The following is a 23,264-nucleotide window of genomic DNA, read 5'->3' as shown; positions in this document are numbered from 1 at the left end:
GTCTGGCTTATGGCAGAGTCTTCTATCCATAGTGCCAGGAGAGAAGGCGGCAGATTATCAGAGGGCATTGTGAAGGAGACCATTATGGGGGGAGGGAGACGGAAGCATTAGACGGGGCTGCGGTAATGAGCAGAGCTGGACGGGCGTCACAGCGTATTGTCCCCCAAGAACTAAGGAGGAGTCTGAAGTTATGAAGGATTTTCCCAGGATATTTTTTTATGTCAATTAATGGAGGATGGGTAGAGGGGCTGCGGGGTCCCAGTGCTAAATCTGTAACGGGGCCCCACTTACCATGTGCTAGTTATAATACTGGTGGTTACTTATATTGTTGAGAGGCCTACAGGGCCCCCCTCAGGCTTCAGGGCCTGGTTGCAACCTCAGCACCCTCTATAGCTGCGCCCCTAGTACCGATAAACCGCTTTATACATTTAGATACAGAGTCAGGACACCGAACAGAAAGTTTGCTCCGGGTAAATAAACGCTTAGCTACAGCTCTGTGTATAAGGCTTAGATACAGCATCTCAGCAGACTGTATCCCATGATACGGTCATATCCAGACAAGCCTCAGGCTGCGGTCACACTTGGGAACTCTGTCCCCTATTCCGCTTAAAATCTGTAATATGTGTCGGTACCCCATGGATTGGACTCCGCAGATCTAATACTGATGGCTTTTCCTTAGGATAACCACTTTGGTGATTCATCTTTATTAAAGGGGTTTTCCATTCTTGGTGACCCCCGGCTTCTTCTTGGGAGGTTTGTGCTGAAATTCTGGCTCACGCTGAGTTTTCCTCTATTTACAGTGTCTGATCCAGTCTGACCAGTAAAACCCTGAGATGGCGCTCTGCTATCTCCGCAATGTCCGGATTAATAATAACCTTTAAATATTTACAGTAGACATCTTGAAAGGAATGACATGTCCGTCGGGAATGTGATTGAGGCCGGGCAGCGAGACATCTCTCAGATAAACCCTCTCATCTCCATCATCTTCTGTATTATAACCTCACACACCCAAAGCACCACACTGGGGAAGGTCAATTAAAGGGGTCACTTACTTTAAGCATGAGTGAATACCCTTCCCTTTGTAGAGGAGGGGTCTGTGTGAGTCATCAGAGAGAGATTCCGACCCCAAAAGACTATAACTCAAAATTAGTTTGGCAGCTGGATGAGTGCAGGGTTATTATTCACTGACAACAACCCATCATAAGTTATATCCTGTGTTATACTCCAGAGCTGCGCTCACTATTCTGCTGGTGCACTGTGTATATACATTACATTACTTATCCTGTATTATACTCCAGAGCTGCGCTCACTATTCTGCTGTTGCAGTCACTGTGTACATACATTACATTACTTATCCTGTATTATACTCCAGAGCTGCGCTCACTATTCTGCTGGTACAGTCACTGTGTACATACATTACATTACTTATCCTGTATTATACTCCAGCGCTGCGCTCACTATTCTGCTGGAGCAGTCACTGTGTACATACATTACATTACTTATCCTGTATTATACTCCAGAGCTGCGCTCACTATTCTGCTGGTACAGTCACTGTGTACATACATTACATTACTTATCTTGTATTATACTCCAGAACTGCGCTCACTATTCTGCTGGTGCAGTCACTGTGTACATACATTACATTACTTATCCTGTATTATACTCCAGAGCTGCGCTCACTATTCTGCTGGTACAGTCACTGTGTACATACATTACATTACTTATCCTGTATTATACTCCAGCGCTGCGCTCACTATTCTGCTGGTACAGTCACTGTGTACATACATTACATTACTTATCCTGTATTATACTCCAGAGCTGCGCTCACTATTCTGCTGGTACAGTCACTGTGTACATACATTACATTACTTATCTTGTATTATACTCCAGAGCTGCGCTCACTATTCTGCTGGTGCAGTCACTGTGTACATACATTACATTACTTATCCTGTATTATACTCCAGAGCTGCGCTCACTATTCTGCTGGTGCAGTCACTGTGTACATACATTACATTACTTATCTTGTATTATACTCCAGAGCTGCGCTCACTATACTGCTGGTGCAGTCACTGGGTACATACATTACATTACTTATCTTGTATTATACTCCAGAGCTGCGCTCACTATACTGCTGGTGCAGTCACTGTGTACATACATTACATTACTTATCTTGTATTATACTCCAGAGCTGCGCTCATTATACTGCTGGTGCAGTCACTGTGTACATACATTACATTACTTATCTTGTATTATACTCCAGAGCTGCGCTCACTATTCTGCTGGTGCAGTCACTGTGTACATACATTACATTACTTATCCTGTATTATACTCCAGAGCTGCGCTCACTATTCTGCTGGTGCAGTCACTGTGTACATACATTACATTACTTATCCTGTATTATACTCCAGAGCTGCATTCACTATTCTGCTGGTACAGTCACTGTGTACATACATTTCATTACTTACCCTGTATTATACTCCAGAGCTGCGCTCACTATTCTGCTGGTGCAGTCACTGTGTACATACATTACATTACTTATCCTGTATTATACTCCAGAGCTGCACTCACTATTCTGCTGGTGCAGTCACTGTGTACATACATTACATTACTTATCCTGTATTATACTCCAGAGCTGCGCTCAGTATTCTGCTGGTGCAGTCACTGTGTACATACATTACATTACTTATCCTGTATTATACCCCAGAGCTGCGCTCACTATTCTGCTGGTACAGTCACTGTGTACATACATTACATTACTTATCCTGTATTATACTCCAGAGCTGCGCTCACTATTCTGCTGGTACAGTCACTGTGTACATACATTACATTACTTATCCTGTATTATACTCCAGAGCTGCGCTCACTATTCTGCTGGTACAGTCACTGTGTACATACATTACATTACTTATCCTGTATTATACTCCAGAGCTGCGCTCACTATTCTGCTAGTACAGTCACTGTGTACATACATTACATTACTTATCCTGTATTATACTCCAGAGCTGCGCTCACTATTCTGCTGGTGCAGTCACTGTGTACATACATTACATTACTTATCCTGTATTATACTCCAGAGCTGCATTCACTATTCTGCTGGTACAGTCACTGTGTACATACATTTCATTACTTACCCTGTATTATACTCCAGAGCTGCGCTCACTATTCTGCTGGTACAGTCACTGTGTACATACATTACATTACTTATCCTGTATTATACTCCAGAGCTGCACTCACTATTCTGCTGGTGCAGTCACTGTGTACATACATTACATTACTTATCCTGTATTATACTCCAGAGCTGCACTCACTATTCTGCTGGTACAGTCACTGTGTACATACATTGCATTACTTATCCTGTATTATACTCCAGAGCTGCGCTCACTATTCTGCTGGTGCAGTCACTGTGTACATACATTACATTACTTATCCTGTATTATACTCCAGAGCTGCGCTCACTATTCTGCTGGTGCAGTCACTGTGTACATACATTACATTACTTATCTTGTATTATACTCCAGAGCTGCGCTCACTATTCTGCTGGTGCAGTCACTGTGTACATACATTACATTACTTATCCTGTATTATACTCCAGAGCTGCGCTCACTATTCTGCTGGTGCAGTCACTGTGTACATACATTACATTACTTATCTTGTATTATACTCCAGAGCTGCGCTCACTATACTGCTGGTGCAGTCACTGGGTACATACATTACATTACTTATCCTGTATTATACTCCAGAGCTGCGCTCACTATACTGCTGGTGCAGTCACTGTGTACATACATTACATTACTTATCTTGTATTATACTCCAGAGCTGCGCTCATTATACTGCTGGTGCAGTCACTGTGTACATACATTACATTACTTATCTTGTATTATACTCCAGAGCTGCGCTCACTATTCTGCTGGTGCAGTCACTGTGTACATACATTACATTACTTATCCTGTATTATACTCCAGAGCTGCGCTCACTATACTGCTGGTGCAGTCACTGTGTACATACATTACATTACTTATCCTGTATTATACTCCAGAGCTGCGCTCACTATACTGCTGGTGCAGTCACTGGGTACATACATTACATTACTTATCTTGTATTATACTCCAGAGCTGCGCTCACTATACTGCTGGTGCAGTCACTGTGTACATACATTACATTACTTATCCTGTATTATACTCCAGAGCTGCGCTCACTATTCTGCTAGTACAGTCACTGTGTACATACATTACATTACTTATCCTGTATTATACTCCAGAGCTGCGCTCACTATTCTGCTGGTGCAGTCACTGTGTACATACATTACATTACTTATCCTGTATTATACTCCAGAGCTGCATTCACTATTCTGCTGGTACAGTCACTGTGTACATACATTACATTACTTATCCTGTATTATACTCCAGAGCTGCGCTCACTATTCTGCTGGTACAGTCACTGTGTACATACATTACATTACTTATCCTGTATTATACTCCAGAGCTGCACTCACTATTCTGCTGGTGCAGTCACTGTGTACATACATTACATTACTTATCCTGTATTATACTCCAGAGCTGCGCTCACTATTCTGCTGGTACAGTCACTGTGTACATACATTGCATTACTTATCCTGTATTATACTCCAGAGCTGCGCTCACTATTCTGCTGGTGCAGTCACTGTGTACATACATTACATTACTTATCCTGTATTATACTCCAGAGCTGCGCTCACTATTCTGCTGGTGCAGTCACTGTGTACATACATTACATTACTTATCCTGTATTATACTCCAGAGCTGCGCTCACTATTCTGCTGGTACAGTCACTGTGTACATACATTACATTACTTATCCTGTATTATACTCCAGAGCTGCGCTCACTATTCTGCTGGTGCAGTCACTGTGTACATACATTACATTACTTATCCTGTATTATACCCCAGAGCTGCGCTCACTATTCTGCTGGTACAGTCACTGTGTACATACATTACATTACTTACCCTGTACTGATCCTGAGTTACATCCTGTATTATACTCCAGAGCTGCGCTCACTATTCTGACTTCTCTCCAAAAAAAAGGTCATTGGTACTAAAGACCTGGAATACCCCTTTAAGTTGCATTGTATTACCCGGCAGGGAACACATTTTGTAAATATTCATGTAGTCATCTTGCACGTACTAGTTACATCCTGCACATTACTACTGGGGACACAGTCGGGCTACCAGTCATGTCTGCAGTCACGTGTCCTGTGCACCATTCGTCAAGGGCAATTTAATGATGCACTAAGAACATGCACGGCAAGTATGACAATTTCACGTATGACTGCAACCCGGCAAATACAGACGGAGGATTGTTTGCTCCCAGAAGTGATTAATTCAATGCAACAGAAGACCGGGAACGGCCACAAGAAGCTTACAGATAATCCTGCTAATGAAGATGAGGATTTAGCTTGGACTTTTTATTATTTCTTAATTTTTTAAAATGTATTTAAAATTTCTTGACAAAATAAAAATTCATCAAGTTCTATTAGTATCAGATCAAAGAGAAGGCCCGGGCTCTGACACAGCATTGGGCACCATACTGTACATCCAGCAGACAACCCCATTGGAAGTGACTTGGTAACCAGGTTTTGTGGAACTAGTTTTGTGCATCATTGTTCTACTCAGTGGCGTAAATACCGGGGTAGCAGGGGTAGCGGCTGCCACAGGGTCTGGGACATTAGGGGCTACCGCTGCGTTTTTTTCTTTTCTTAATAGGCCATTACCAGCTGGAGTTACTCCATACAGTAACGTGCCCTATTTACTTACTGATCCTGACAGGGGCCGGGATCGGTAAGTGACTCTGCGGGCCCCACAAAGACTATTATTATACTCAGGGGTCTTTTCACTGTTACTTACCTCTCCGGGCAGGTTCGGGTCTACTCCTGTGACTCTCCCTGACGTCACATGACCGGGGCCTGCGTCCCGGGTCATGTGACATCCCGGGAAGATGGCCAACACCACCGAGGACTGCAGCGGAGCCAGAGATAGGTGAGTAGCAGTGTTTTTTATGTTGGTACCCCCCTTCGGTCTCCGATTATTATACTCTGGGGTCTGAAAAGACCCCAGAATATAATAATGGTTCATTGGTGTCCACACTGGGGCATAATAGTGTGTGCAGGGGCCACTATGGGACATAATACTGTGTGCAGGGACCACTATGGGGCATAATACTGTGTGCAGGGACCACTATGGGGCATAGTACTGTGTGCAGGGGCCACTATGGGGTATAATACTGTGTGCAGGGGCCACTATGGGACATAATACTGTTAGCAGGGGCCACTATGGGACATAATACTGTGTGCAGGGGCCACTATGGGGCATAATACTGTGTGCAGGGGCCACTATGGGACATAATACTGTGTGCAGGGGCCATTATGGGGCATAATACTGTGTGCAGGGGACACTATGGGGGATAATACTGTGTGCAGGGGTCACTATGGGGGATAATACTGTGTGCAGGGGCCACTATGGGGGATAATACTGTGTGCAGGGGCCACTATGGGGGCATAATACTGTGTGCAGGGGCCACTATGGGACATAATACTGTGTGGAGGGGCCACTATGGGGCATAATAGAGAGTGCAGGAATGTGTGTGTGTGTGTGGGGGGGGGAATTTGGTCGGGGTTTTCGGTAGGAGTCAGTCGGGGGGGGGGGGGGGGGCTTGTCGAAAGTCCGCCATGGGGCCCCGCGGTTCCTAATTACGCCACTGGTTCTACTAATACCTTACAGAAGAAGTTCTTCCAAAACTTGAAGTGTGTCAGCAGACCCCAGAAAGGTCAGTTTGGGCCACCTGAATCAAACAGAGGTCCCTTCCACCGTCTGAAGCAGAGACTCATTTGCATAAGCAGAAATTGCTTTTTTTTATAAGTTATAACTTTGGGTTTTGGGACTAGGATCACACCTCGCTAGGATGTACAGTAGGCAGCCACTCTACTGTTTGAGCCACTGTCTCCATTATTCTTATTGGGAGGTTTTTCTGTTACCAAACTCCAACATTGTCTGTTTACTGTTGAAGTTTGGCAAGAGAAAAACCTCCCAATGGCAACAATGAAGGCAGTGGCTCAAGCCGGAGCGTGTCTGTCTTGTGTAGGGGTGAACTTCACAGAGAAAATACCAAATATAAGACTCTGTAGTTTTCTTTAAGATTTAGCAATTTTTTTAAAATATACTTCTAGAAGTTGCTTCTGGAACTTTCCTTATTTCCAGTGTAACCCGCTGATCCTACAGCTACGTGCGGGAATGATGTTCACGTTCAGTCCTCACAGCTAATGGGAACCACTGACCTGTATATTAATTGCAGCAAGCTGCGAAGCGCCAACTCTGCTGAAAATGATAAAATCAGGCCAATGTTCTTCATGCCATAACGTGCAAATGACAAGCAGCGCCCGGGAGAGTCCATCATAGCACAGAATAGCCGAGACACGTCCATATACAAAAGCCTGAGAAATGTCGTGACTTTCTGCTTACTGTGCAGGTTCTCAATTATTAAAGGAGCAAATAAAATGAGGTTCAGAATATCCAAATAAAACAAGGTCTGACAAGTAGGTGAAGAAAAATACCATAGAAACAAAACAAAAAAAACCAAGGTGATGAAGAATTTATACAAGGACTTCTTAATATCTTATTTCTAAGCTGAGATATGATGGTTTGAACTTATAGGCCCAAAGCCTGAGGCTGCACTACTATGATGGCAATATTTTGAGGTTGTGTTGTCATGTATGGCTCAAAATAAATATCTATATCAATATCTACTTCCTACTAGGCCTTGATCAAAATATTCAACGCTAGGAGACTCCTGAAGAAGGAAGTGACCTCTTGGCCTCTTAGAAAAGTGGGCAACTCATCCGGGTCCTGCATCCGCAAGGTTCCTTGTCATATTATACATGAACAGAGTCACTTTAGGGGCTGGAAACATCACAAAAAGGGAACAATTTTATGTCCAAGTTACAAAAGAGGCATGTCAAATCTCAAAAAGGGGTCACAGCACACCCCCAAAGAGGGCAGTACTTTAGAAAAAGGGGGCGTGGCCATACATAAATATTCGCGGCATGCTCCATGTCATATCTTGGGCAACGAAAGTTGACATCTATGAGTATTACCTAGTTCATACCGGTCAAATCTAGGAGGCTCCCGAAAAAGAGATGACCACCCAGACTCCTGGGAAGAATGGTCAAACCTCTTGGGCCCGGTGGAATGCTCCTGTGTATGTCAGACTATCTGTGATGGGACATGGCCATAAAATTGCTTGTCCACATCACAAAAGGGGGCAAGTCACACCCAAAAGGGTGTTTGTTCGTGGCAACAGGCACATGGCCTTGCCCAAAAATTTTCTCTTCTGGTTGCCAACTGGTAAATGTCCTGGCACAAATCACCTACTATCAGCTTCTACCCCTAGTACAGGTAATTTTTGGCCATGTATGATGGATAAAATCCAGCCCAAAACTCTATTTGCACCAAGAGCTGCATTCAAAATTCATCGTAGCCGTAATCGGAGCAGAAGCCATAACCTAAGTATCTACATTATTTGACCCATTGAGAGATCATTGCTCAAAAGTGGAACTTTCCTTTAAGAAACGGGTTCCCATACCTGAGCCTTCATCCGATTGGTTAAATCCACAGATCTGACATATGCTCCGGACCCACTTATTCATTTCTTCTTCCGTTTCGGCCACCAGGTAGAACGTCCGATCGCTGGTCTTGATGTCGAAGACGTAGCTGTCCTGGAGTTCCTTCTTGTTGAAGGTCAGCCCAGAGTCCACCTGTTCACAGCAGCTGAGGTTGATGACCCGGATGGGTTTCTTGGAGTGGTCATTCTTGTAATATTCCAGGACATCGGGATCTCCGCTCATGCGTCCACTTCTCAGGATGAACCAACGTTTCTTCCAGGCCTGGGGAAAAGAGAAGGAAAATTAGTGGTGGGCCTGCAGGTCATGGAGGATCAGACAAGGTCTACACTTGGATGTATAGCAGAACTCAGCCCACCCACTGCAAGAATCGATCCCTCCATACATTGACTCGTCTTCAAATTTTACAATTTTATGCAAGGAAATGCTCTGCATCTCCAAAAACCATAAATATATAGAAAAGGAGACAAATCCTAGTGGTCTATACAATATGGTGACCAAAAAAAATCACTAGTGATCGACAGGAATCTGCGATAAGTATTCCATTTCTCTGCAGCGCCACCACAGGGGAAAAATAGCATTACATCGCTCTAATTAAAATCAATGCACTGTCCTTGTAACACATTGGGAGTGATAATAAGCCCCAGTTACGTACGGGAGGAATAAGGCCTTCTGGTATACAGTGCTGCGTTCGTCTGGGCCTCCAATGGATCACATGACCGGCTGAGACCGGGGGGAAGCTATAGTATGGAGACTTACAAAAATGGATATACAATGCTCAATGAATTGTCTCATCTGCACAATACGGTAAAGACGTACAGGTAGGTCCAAGGGCCTAACTACTGCCTGGCTGGTCCCCTGTTGTATTACTCTACCAGGTAACAGCCGATTTTCACTAACCTATCCCAGCTCCTGTTCACTGTCACCTCCGCTTAGGCCTCCAAGGGGCGCTGGTGGCCTAAAGTACCTCCGTGGGGGACTGTATGGGGGCACCATGTTGCATGGAGCTTATAGCAGGGTCACTTACTGTTAGTGACCCTGTAACAGGGGACCTAACTGTAGGGGGGCCTGTATCGGTGACAGTATTTTCTATCGACGCCTGTAATGGGGTAATTATACTGTATGGGGGGCCTAATGGGAACTGTATAGAACGTCAAGGGGCTGTCGCCAAATGGTGAAGGAGTTAAGGATTGCCCATAGCCCCAGAAAACCCCTTTAGACATTTAAGATGTGGCCTCTGAAAATCTAGGAATCCGAAGAGGTCTATATTTAGGCCTAGTTCCTTTTTGTGCCATACAAACGGATATAAATATAACACCGCCATCTGCTTTTTGTACTGAAGTGAGACTATAAGGGTCACTCCACATCTGCTTTCCTCTTCCAGGTTGTTTTCCCAGCTTTCTGACAGTACAAAGGAGCAGACAAATGTGTCAGTGACAGACGGCGTCAGTGCTCGGCCCGTGCCACAGCGCAAGGAATAAAAATATCGTCAATATAGTGGGCCTGGCTAATGGACGCAATGAAGTACAGGCAGGGAAGGGTTTTGGTGCGGTGCCAAGCTAATGCCTCGTCATTATGTGACCGCTGAGATTTTAATACAGCGATGTCTGGAGCGTCTCGGGTAACGTCTATTTATCTGTAGGAACACCGTACAACGGCGCTGCAAAGGCTTTTAGCAGGCTCCGACAAAACACATTTGGTGAAGAGGAATAAAGATCTTTTGTCCTTAATCGAGTGAAGGATTGAACCTGGTGTGAACAGGCGGCAAGCATGGCAAAGTCTTCAGAGGAGATGACACTTTATTAGCTGGCAAGGCCGAAGCCTTTAAGACATTACCTCTCGGCTGTTGCACAACTCCCAGTAGACTGGCTGTCAGGGCATGCTGGGAGTTGTAGTTTCATATGACCCCTTTTTTCCCCCCACAGAGTATGACCTACTCTTTTGGCCCCCCACAGTATCTGACCCACTTTTTTATGGCCCCTCCGCAGTATCTGACCCCCTTTCTTGGACCTGCCCAAAGTATATGACCCCTTCTTTTGGTCCCCAAAGTATATGACCCCATATTTTAGCTAGTGTGGACTTTAAAAAGCAAAAACACAACTAAATAAATATAATAAATTAACAAAAATTTCCAGGACAACCCATTTAAACAGAATTCCACACCCCACGTGTACTCCAGTCACTGTCCTCCTATGGCAGGAAAGGGGTTAACCGATGTGTTGATAGAACTCCCAGAATTCCCTCTGAATAAATATTTATCGCGGCGTATTCCTCAGGGGGATGGTTAATAGGATGGCTCCAGTTTGGTGACAGAAGATCAAACACACGCCACCTGCTTACAGGTCCTGAAGCTTTCTGTCCGCAGGATGGGCACAGGAAGCCGCGGCTTTCAGGTATCGGTAAATCTGCCAACAGTCTGTCTGTAAAGGACAACGTCCCCTTTAGTCTGGTTCACACGGCCCGAGTACGGCCTTGGTCAATATTACACCCAACACCTGGATAGCCTCAAAGACATATGGGGACGTCCCAACGTTTATGGAGATTGAAACTGTGCAAAAGTTGCCTTAAAGGGGAACTCCACCCCAACCAAATTCTTTCTTAATATAGCTACCATCAAAATTAATGTATAGGCACAGGATCGGGAAGAAAACAACCTGAAACTTGGTCCTATGATGGGCTTTTCATGGACTTCTGTGTAGGGGAAGCAGAGTGACTACCACTTAACTGGTCTCAATTGCAATGGGGCCTAGAAGCCAGGAGGGCCCGCAGGTCCCTCTTACCACACTAGGGCTGGATATACTTCTTTGATCTCCTTCCTGATTTCCATTAATGATTGTACGTCATAAATTTATTCCCCCTGCCCTCTGGTGCACTGGACGAAGAAATTTATAATACACAGGAGCCGAAATGTTCATATAAACCACCAATGAGTCTGAATTCGAGCAGAAGTAGCAGTCATATAGTAGCCAATTGTCCAAAATTTGCTGAAAAGTTACCGTCATGTTCTGCCCAGAAGAGGGTGTGGCTTACAAAGCCCGATTCCAAGGTGGGCTGGGCCTGTTTGGGGGCAGGACAGGAAGGCGGAACTTACAAACCCCTAATTTACCAAATTAGGAAGTAATTCGGTAAGTATGGTAGTAAGTCACAAGCCTGGGATCTCAGTGCATAGCTGTGTATTGGCTACTAGAGGGGTCCCCATGCAGAACCCCCACCCTTTAAGGAAAATTTAAAAAAAAATAAATTTTTTTTTAAAAAAAAGAATCTTTCATGGAATCTAATCCTATACTGTAACTATAGGAACCATTCTCAATCCGCTCTCGGCCTTGATGCCGTCAAGTCTACAAATCTGGAAATATGGATGACAGGCTTCAAGCTCCGAGACGCGGAGATGTTGGAGTCGACTGCACAGCGGGCACTGCCCTGTGAAGCCATCAGCGGCTGCTCTGACAGGATACTGATGGTGTGCTCAGGGGCCCGTGTCTGCGGCATGCTCGGGACGTGACTGCGACACGTCATGTGACAGCTGTGCCTTCATCCCATCAGTTACTGACAGTCTCGAGGCCTAGATCTTACACTGCCGACTGCAAGAAAAAAAACTCCACAAAAGCGGATTTTTCTCGTGAGGGCAAAAAAATGTGTCGTATAATGTCCCATGTGGCGAGTAAACGCTGCCCATCTGTCACAGGCAAAGACTCATTATGTTACCCTATACCTGTATCTAAAACCTGGACCAAACCAGAGTGGCTTAGGTTAGGGCTATACAGTGACTTTGGCCGTGACTCCAATCACATGACCAAAGATAGCCAAGTTGTCCTGTGACTGTGTTCTGTATGAGGTTCAAAACTTTCGAGCATCTCGTCGACCTCCTGCTGCTTTTTTTGTTGTTTCCAATAGGCTATCCAATAGATAATTGTCGTTATTTACTTACCCACCACCAATCCAGGCCTCCCGGGGGCCCTGTGGATCCCACATTTCAGTGCAGAGCAAGGGACCTCCTGGAGGCTGAAGGGGTAGCGGCCTAAAGTCACTACGAGGAGCCTGTAAAAGCGGCACTTACTGTAAGGGGGCCCATAAAGGGGCAGTATACTGTGTGGGGTCGACCTAGGGCCCATGCTCTGACAACTTTCGTAAAAGTGGCAAGTAAGGTGCAAAGCCAACATAGTGACTGTGCGCCAGAGATACTCCACATGGACACCCACGGGTAGGTAAACTTTCCCAATGACTATTATAAAGTCCACAAGTAGGGTTGAGCCGATCTTGAGATTTCAGGATCGATTTTAAAATCCGATTTCCGATCATTTTCCAGCCGATCCTAATCACAAAATTTTCTTGATCGCCAATCAGGATCCGATCTTCCCCGATTGCTCAACTCTATTAACGATCTATGCATGAAAAGGGTTGAGCCGATCTTGAGATAACCTCTGACCTCGATCCCGCCGGAAAAGATCGGCATCGGAATTCCGATCGCGATTGTGAAATTTACTCGATCGCCGATCGGAATCCGATCTTTTCCGATCCCAATCGCTCAACCCTACCCACAAGTGTAGCGACAACCAACAAGGTATTTAGCTGGCTCAATAGCGCCCTCTAGATCAACACGAAGAGAAATTTTATAATAAATGTGAAAAATCCAAGTTAATAAAAAGCATAAAACACAAAAAAATAAACTAAATTCTGAAAAATAAAATCAGTCTTAGAACAAGAAAGAAAACCACATGCGGCGATCTGTATATCGATGCCGTCCCCTGATCTCTCCGCGCACATCTCGCATCTTCTAGGAGTCAATTTCAGTCTAACAAACACAGAAAGCGATTCCATTAACCGTCTTGTTCTGGCAGCGCCACAGCCCGCGTCAGCCATCGTGTTAATTGGCTGTCCTGAGATGACACGAGCCACACGGCAGACGCCGCTCCTGATTCTACCTCAGCCCCATTTCCTTAAAACACACCGTAACCATGGCAACCACCAAAAATGGAAGACACAACTACACGGCCTAGTGGATACTCTTGACCTAGAGTTTTGAGAACTATACCTGACATTTCTAGATTGTCGCCTGTATAGAAGAAGCAGCTGAGATAAAAAAAATTAAAAATTAAGCCCTGAATTACGTTTTTTTTATATACCCCGAATATTTATTTAAGGCACATCCCTAACCCAAGATATCTGAATTACAAGCAGTATCTGAGCCCCTCATTGTCCCTAAATAGCAGACCCTAGGTTGGACCTCTCTACTAAGGGCATGTTCACACAGCACAATTTGGAGGGTCTTTTGTCTCAAAATCCTCTCTAAAAATCTGCTCTAATCTGCGTCTCCAGACCAGACCCCTAAACTAATACAGACCCCAGACCAGACCCCTAAACTAATACAGACCCCAGACCAGACCCCTAAACTAATACAGAACCCAGACCAGACCCCTAAACTAATACAGACCCCAGACCAGACCCCTAAACTAATACAGACCCCAGACCAGACCCCTAAACTAATACAGACCCCAGACCAGACCCCTAAACTAATACAGACCCCAGAACAGACCTCTAAACTAATACAGACCCCAGACCAGACCTCTAAACTAATACAGACCCCAGACCAGACCCCTAAACTAATACAGACCCCAGACCAGACCTCTAAACTAATACAGACCCCAGAACAGACCCCTAAACTAATACAGACCCCAGACCAGACCACTAAACTAATGCAGACCCCAGACCAGACCCCTAAACTAATACAGACCCCAGAGCAGATCTCTAAACTAATACAGACCCCAGACCAGACCCCTAAACTAATACAGACCCCAGACCAGACCCCTAAACTAATACAGACCCCAGAACAGACCCCTAAGCTAATACAGACCCCAGAACAGACCCCTAAACTAATACAGACCCCAGACCAGACCCCTAAACTAATACAGACCCCAGACCAGACCCCTAAACTAATACAGACCCCAGACCAGACCCCTAAACTAATACAGACCCCAGAACAGACCCCTAAACTAATACAGACCCCAGACCAGACCTCTAAACTAATACAGACCCCAGACCAGACCCCTAAACTAATACAAACCCTAGACCAGACCTCTAAACTAATACAGACCCCAGACCAGACCCCTAAACTAATACAGACCCCAGACCAGACCCCTAAACTAATACAGACCCCAGACCAGACCCCTAAACTAATACAGACCCCAGACCAGACCTCTAAACTAATACAGACCCCAGACCAGACCCCTAAACTAATACAAACCCCAGACCAGACCCCTAAACTAATACAGACCCCAGACCAGACCCCTAAACTAATACAGACCCCAGACCAGACCCCTAAACTAATACAGACCCCAGAACAGACCCCTAAGCTAATACAGACCCCAGACCGGACCCCTAAGCTAATACAGACCCCAGACCGGACCCCTAAACTAATACAGACCCCAGACCCCTAAACTAATACAGACCCCAGACCAGACCCCTAAACTAATACAGACCCCAGACCAGACCCCTAAACTAATACAGACCCCAGACCAGACCCCTAAACTAATACAGACCCCAGACCAGACCCCTAAACTAATACAGACCCCAGAACGGACCCCTAAGCTAATACAGACCCCAGACCGGACCCCTAAGCTAATACAGACCCCAGACCGGACCCCTAAACTAATACAGACCCCAGACCCCTAAACTAATACAGACCCCAGACCAGACCCCTAAACTAATACAGACCCCAGACCAGACCCCTAAACTAATACAGACCCCAGACCAGACCCCTAAACTAATACAGACCCCAGACCAGACCCCTAAACTAATACAGACCCCAGACCGGACCCCTAAACTAATACAGACCCCAGACCGGACCCCTAAATTAATACAGACCCCAGACCGGACCCCTAAACTAATACAGACCCCAGACCGGACCTCTAAACTAATACAGACCCCAGGCCAGGCCCCTAAACTAATACAGACCCCAGACCAGACCCCTAAACTAATACAGACCCCAGACCAGACCCCTAAACTAATACAGACCCCAGACCAGACCCCTAAACTAATACAGACCTCAGACCAGACCCCTAAACTAATACAGACCCCAGACCAGACCCCTAAACTAATACAGACACAGACCAGACCTCTAAACTAATACAGACCCCAGACCAGACCCCTAAACTAATACAGACCTCAGACCAGACCTCTAAACTAATACAGACCCCAGACCAGACCCCTAAACTAATACAGACCAGACCTCTAAACTAATACAGACCCCAGACCCCTAAACTAATACAGACCCCAGACCAGACCCCTAAACTAATACAGACCCAGACCAGACCTCTAAACTAATACAGACCCCAGACCCCTAAACTAATACAGACCCCAGACCAGACCCCTAAACTAATACAGACCCCAGACCAGACCTCTAAACTAATACAGACCCCAGACCAGACCCCTAAACTAATACAGACCCCAGACCACATTTCTGGAGTTCTTATTCCTCTTCACACCAGAGCCCCCTCGTACAACCTCCTAATCTCGGCCTTGTGTCAGGAGGTTTCATGTGTCAGGTCCTGGGAGGACTAAAGTTCCAGGAACGAGGAGACCATTTTCATCCATGAGGCCTATAGGTTGTTAGACAAACCAGTCTTGATGCCGATAATAACCAATCACTTGGATTACTGTAAGTGATGAAAACTGAACATGGATTGATTGCTATGGGTAACCCTCCATTTTGGCTCCTAGGTTAGGCTGTATAATAGTGTACTCAATACAGTGAATACGGCTGAAAAAACATTCCTAGAAACAATGAACACTGCCACTGTGCTCTGTAGGCTGCATCTGGTATTGCAGGTCTGTTGGATTCACTTAAACACTGCAGCTTCGAGGGTAAAATAAAATATATAGCGTCTTGCAGACGACCCTTTAAGACCTCTTCTTCTTTAAGAAAAATCATTTGCTACCTTCTTGCAGAATCGAAGCATGAAGAAACATATTAGACAAGGGATTTACTGTACTTTGATATAATAAAAAAAAAAGAAATAAAAAGAAACAAAGCATGTCTCAAAGATTCCACCACGCACGTACCCTAAGCCCCCCACCTCCCCCGGCCTCAGCCAATCCATCTACACCTACGGGGGCTTCCAGGGAGCATTTTTGCCAGGTCACTCCACAGGCTGCCCCCATATCAGGAAAGTTAAGTCAACAAAAACATAAATGTGGCAGCGAACTATTGTGAAAATCAGAAGCAGACATCCTCCATTCCATAGATAAATCCATGGAAAACAACAGAGGAGGGGGAGGGGGTGGTGGATCCTGCGCTCTACTCGCAGTCCGAAAACAGTCTGGAAAATACCCACTGAGGACCACTGGAATAATAACAATGATGATGTTCAATGAGAAATTCCACCGGGGTCCCTGATGGAGGAATTGTTAGAAATGCCAAACATTGTCTTGTGGGTTCCTATAGATACGGGCTGATGGTGGTGACAACAACAACTTAAGTTCAATGAAGTGAATATATGGTCTATGTGGTCGTTGGAGGACCTGTACCATGAGGAGGTTCCCCTTGATGACTACACATATCTAAAAGTTGGTCAGACATATTAGGTGAATATACCTTGGGTAACCTCTTGGGTTTCTTTGACATGACAATCGGTCATAACGACCATGTTTTGGATCAAACAAACTCTGTACAAACTACACCTTAAATTGACTTATTTAATGTATAACACTGTCAGTGCTCCTAGGAACCTATCTATAATACATAGTGTATGACACTGTCAGGGCTCCTAGGAACCTATCTATAATACATAGTGTATGACACTGTCAGGGCTCCTAGGAACCTATCTATAATACATAGTGTATGACACTGTCAGGACTCCTAGGGACCTATCTATAATACATAGTGTATGACACTGTCAGGACTCCTAGGGACCTATCTATAATACATAGTGTATGACACTGTCAGGGCTCCTAGGGACCTATCTATAATACATAGTGTATGACACTGTCAGTGCTCCTAGGAACCTATCTATAATACATAGTGTATGACACTGTCAGGGATCCTAGGAACCTATCTATAATACATAGTGTATGACACTGTCAGGGCTCCTAGGGACCTATCTATAATACATAGTGTATGACACTGTCAGGACTCCTAGGGACCTATCTATAATACATAGTGTATGACACTGTCAGGACTCCTAGGAACCTATCTATAATACATAGTGTATGACACTGTCAGGGCTCCTAGGAACCTATCTATAATACATAGTGTATGACACTGTCAGGACTCCTAGGAACCTATCTATAATACATAGTGTATGACACTGTCAGGGCTCCTAGGGACCTATCTATAATACATAGTGTATGACACTGTCAGGGCTCCTAGGAACCTATCTATAATACATAGTGTATGACACTGTCAGGGCTCCTAGGAACCTATCTATAATACATAGTGTATGACACTGTCAGGGCTCCTAGGAACCTATCTATAATACATAGTGTATGACACTGTCAGGGCTCCTAGGAACCTATCTATAATACATAGTGTATGACACTGTCAGGGCTCCTAGGAACCTATCTACTGTATAATACATAATGTATAACACTGTCAGGGCTCCTAGGAACCTATCTACTGTATAATACATAATGCATAACACTGTCAGGGCTCCTAGGAACCTATCTACTGTATAATACATAATGTATAACACTGTCAGGGCTCCTAGGAACCTATCTATAATACATAGTGTATAACACTGTCAGGGCTCCTAGAACCTATCTACTGTATAATACATAGTGTATAACACTGTCAGGGCTCCTAGAACCTATCTACTGTATAATACATAGTGTATAACACTGTCAGGGCTCCTAGAACCTATCTACTGTATAATACATAATGTATAACACTGTCAGGGCTCCTAGGAACCTATCTATAATACATAGTGTATATCACTGCCAGGGCTCCTAGGAACCTATCTATCTATCTATCTATCTATCTATCTATCTATCTATCTATCTATCTATCCATTCATCCATCCACCCAATCTATCCCATTTCTATCTTTCTAAGGCAAACACAGCTAAAGTTATGTCAAAGTGAAAGTGACATTATTATGAATGTGGCACTCGGTTCAGGTTATTCTGTGGGTGCTACAATCAGGTCCCAACCCATAATCCAATTAATAATTAAAAAAGCACTGCAGTAATGAGTTGAAGTAGTAATTTAATTGTAAATTGTCACATTCATAAGAAATTCACATTGTTCTGTTGAGCTGTATGGATTTGTTATGAACTTGACAATTTAGAATTGAATTATTTCTGCAATTCATTACTGGAGTGCTTTATTCATTATTATTATTATTATGGTTGGGGATTCTTCAGAGCCCTGTGTACAAAAGGTGAAGACCTAGGCGAGGTGTAAAAAATAAAACAATATTTATACTCACCTTTCGTTACCTTTTTGGCCTCCTTGCAGTGTCCCGAGAACAAAAAAGGGGGAAAACACCGAGCATGCTTATAGTGTAGATGAGTTTGCAATGGATTTTGGAAATAAAAATATACAGAGAAATGGACCAGTTGGTCCCTCACCTTCAGGTGTTGTGAATGAGTCACAACACCAATGGAAGCCTAGAGGTTGAGGTGGCTGCAGAATCCACAGATTGGTCACCGAGGACCAGATGGTATTGAAAGGAAGGAGGCCGGTGGACGTCTGCGCTCTCTGGTCCACAGATTGGAGTGTTGACAAGGTGAATAAAATATATGTCCTTTATTGGAGAAAAACGTACTTCACAACGCGTTTCGAGCACCACAAGCTCTTCTTCATGTGCACAATTACTTGCCGGGTGAGGTCAGATGTGGTCACACATTAATAGGATACAGAAAAACCATCATCTCACATATCTATTGACCATCAATAGAATAGAGTCAGGGGCACATGGGGTACTAGAACCCAATAACCTAGACTCCTCAATATAAACATCTCTAGAAGTAAACTTGGTAGGTCCTACAAGATTGGCAGGGTTGAAATATTTCCTCGGACTCTGTTATGTGTCAGATAAGTTCATTATAGGATTTATCTCATGAAGATGACCCCTGTCTAAATACTCTATTAAGAGAAAACGGACACTGCCGAGGGGGCCTTCTTTTTGGAACCCCTCTTTTTGTACCAGAATGGAGATAGGAATAGGCACCATGTAATACTACATTGACCACAGTGGCCCCAGTAAATTCAGCCACTTGCTGGGGAGTTTGGCGTTAGCTATTGTCGGAAGGAGCGGAGTCAAGGAAGGATTAACATCCTTGAACTTTAGGGTTGGTAAAGACTCTTGAGCGTACCATGTTTGGATCCAAGAAGATTTGGTTCATGACCAGACGAGGCAGAACCTTCTACCTGAGATGTAAATGAAACTTGATCTTGGACAGGACCCATCTGAAGAGGACAAGTAGAGGATTGAGAGAACTTTGAAGATCCAAATGTGGTCGAGAACGTCTTGAAGGAGGAATCTAGAAGGCATTGCTCCGTTATAGCTCCCCAGGATCCGAGATGTCAAATAAACCATTAGAACCCTGGACACCTAATACAGGCCATCTATCTAACCTTGTAGCTTCTGGCCATTGAAGTCCAGCCCATCAACCTGGTGTAGAACATTCAATAAGACCAAGAAGATATATTATCTGTCAGAGTGGTCCTCGGCGGCGGAGAGCAATGGTCCTGGGCTTCAGGATCATCAATTTCTTCTCAGAAACCAATTTGGTCTCCGTTTAGTAGCCTTACCAAATAATTGTTGGACCAAATACCACGAAGGACATTGAATTGAAAAAATGAAGATCACGGCTGGGGATAAGTTTACTGTATTCCGCCACCCTCTTGTCAACTTCCTATACAAGCGCCAGTTGTCAGCTGACAACTTGGCTCCACGAAGGAAGAATAGACAGAAGAAAACAATGGCAGGAAAGGAGGCACGAAGATAAAATAATAGAAAGAACAGATAGAAAACATACAAGGGACAATTTGTAATCCCACTCATAGATGGCGACCTCTAGATCTGGAAATATTTGTTGTGCTTCTGGTGAGCGTCTGTCATGTCGCTGTCACATATTACAAATGACTCGGACCGGCGTAGATGAGCGTTCTCTATAATAACAGGCGACCAAGTGTGAAATATAACGTAATGGAAGCAAACATTGATCTATGGGCGCGCAGGAGAGAAGCTATAGGATGGTTAATAGGATATTGGAAAGATAATAAATGGCTGATAAGACGTCTCGCGCCTCTCTACAGGTCACATGACCAACAAGTACTGAATCATCTACTTAACAAGAGAGAAGAGGAATCCGGGGTCTGAATATTTTACACACACAGCGTTACCATTCAGATATTATGCACATCTCACATACTGAGGACATTTGTCCCTTTTTGTGTTAAAAAGCACATACTTGATGTAAGAAGATTTTATTATGCATTATCATCATCCATGACGGTTCTATAAGATACATATATTGTCTACAAGACTTTTCACTTTGTTAACTTTTTATACTGGCCATATAACCATAACTATAATACTACCACCTATGTACAAGAATATAACTACTATAATACTGCTCCTATGTACAAGAATATAACTACTATAATACTACTCCTATGTACAAGAATATAACTACTATAATACTGCTCCTATGTACAAGAATATAACTACTATAATACTACTCCTATGTACAAGAATATAACTACTATAATACTGCTCCTATGTACAAGAATATAACTACTATAATACTACTCCTATGTACAAGAATATAACTACTATAATACTACTCCTATGTACAAGAATATAACTGCTATAATACTGCCCCCTATGCATAAGAATATAACTACTATAATACTACCTCCTATGTACAAGAATATAACTACTATAATACTACTCCTATGTACAAAAATATAACTACTATAATACTGCTCCTATGTACAAGAATATAACTACTATAATACTACTCCTATGTACAAGAATATAACTACTATAATACTGCTCCTATGTACAAGAATATAACTACTATAATACTACTCCTATGTACAAGAATATAACTACTATAATACTACTCCTATGTACAAGAATATAACTACTACAATACTACTCCTATGTACAAGAATATAACTACTATAATACTACTCCTATGTACAAGAATATAACTACTATAATACTGCCCCCTATGCATAAGAATATAACTACTATAATACTGCCCCTATGCACAAGAATATAACTACTATAATACTACTCCTATGTACAAGAATTTAACTACTATAATAATACTCCTATGTACAAGAATATAACTACTATAATACTGCTCCTATGTACAAGTATATAGCTAATATAATACTGCTCCTATGTACAAGAAGATAACTACTATAATACTGCTCCTATGTACAAGAATATAACTGCTATAATACTACTCCTATGTACAAGATATGTACAAGAATATAACTACTATAATACTACTCCTATGTACAAGAATATAAGTACTATAATACTGCCTCCTATGTACAAGAATATAACTACTATAATACTACTCTTATGTACAAGAATATAACTACTATAATACTGCCCCTATGTACAAGAATATAACTACTATAATACTACTCCTATGTACAAGAATATAAGTACTATAATACTGCCCCTATGGACAAGAATATAACTACTATAATACTACCTCCTATGTACAAGAATATAACTACTATAATACTACTCCTATGTACAAGAATATAACTACTATAATACTACTCCTATGTACAAGAATATAACTACTATAATACTGCCCCCTATGTATAATATAACTGCTATGTTTCAGTCCTCACTCTTGGTATCAGGGTAACAGGTGGTTTTCTCCTGGTGATCACACTGACATGATGGCTCTGTATACCGCTGTACAATGTCCTGGTATACGCCGTCGTTGTTGTTTTTCTCTTTATACAGATTGAGGAAGTGGATCATTAAACGGCAGTGAAGCATCTGAGACAGCGCTCTGGGGTCTGGCATCAATGAGATCCGTTATCCCTGTGACAGACGTCTCCTGACAGTCTCATTGCTCGCAGTCTTACAAATCACAGTCTATCAGAGAGACAAGGGTGTAGGCTCATGCAAGGACATAAGAATGGGGGGTTGGGAGGGAATCTTACAAAAAGAAGAAAAAAATACAGCCATATAGTTGGATATGGGCAATGATCACACTTTACCCAGGGGGCCATTTGTCACCACATGACACCACACTGTAACTGTATAGCGCGTAACAGCCTTAAATTTTCTATAACAGATTTTGCTTGCGTCATCCTAAATTGGGGGTTGAGTCGACCCTGCCTGAAAGTGGGTGTTCCCAGTTGAGGGAGGCGGGAATTAAGGGTCCTTGTTTTTTGCAGGATGGTTAAACTTCTGGGATCGGAATCCTCTCTGCAGCCGGAGCACGACTACAATACACAGCCATGTTTTTACATTTCATGGTCATGGGTACAGGGGCAGTGTGAATATGTCTTGTAGTGCTAAGGGGTTAATATATACATATAGGGGTAATATTTTTGGGGACCTTTTTGTCTTTTAGGAATACATTTATAGATTGATATCTTATCCTCATTGAAATATCCAACTGGCCAACTGTCCC

General features: G+C 43.5%; 1 protein-coding gene across 1 annotated transcript in view; it reads right to left on the bottom strand.

Annotated features, from left to right (window-relative positions):
- The window catches only part of GAB2 (GRB2 associated binding protein 2), a 124,709-nt gene that overhangs the window by 34,068 nt on the left and 67,377 nt on the right, over positions 1 to 23,264 (bottom strand). Inside the window, exon 2 of the mRNA XM_075266240.1 lies at positions 8,610 to 8,910. Coding sequence (XP_075122341.1) covers positions 8,610 to 8,910 — 301 coding nt within the window. The remainder of the gene's footprint in view (positions 1 to 8,609; positions 8,911 to 23,264) is intronic.

This window comes from Leptodactylus fuscus, chromosome 2 (genome assembly GCF_031893055.1).
Source record: "Leptodactylus fuscus isolate aLepFus1 chromosome 2, aLepFus1.hap2, whole genome shotgun sequence".
Lineage (NCBI taxonomy): Eukaryota > Metazoa > Chordata > Amphibia > Anura > Leptodactylidae > Leptodactylus > Leptodactylus fuscus.
The sequence above is the reverse complement of the archived record's forward strand: the minus strand, read 5'-3'. Positions and strand labels throughout refer to the sequence as shown.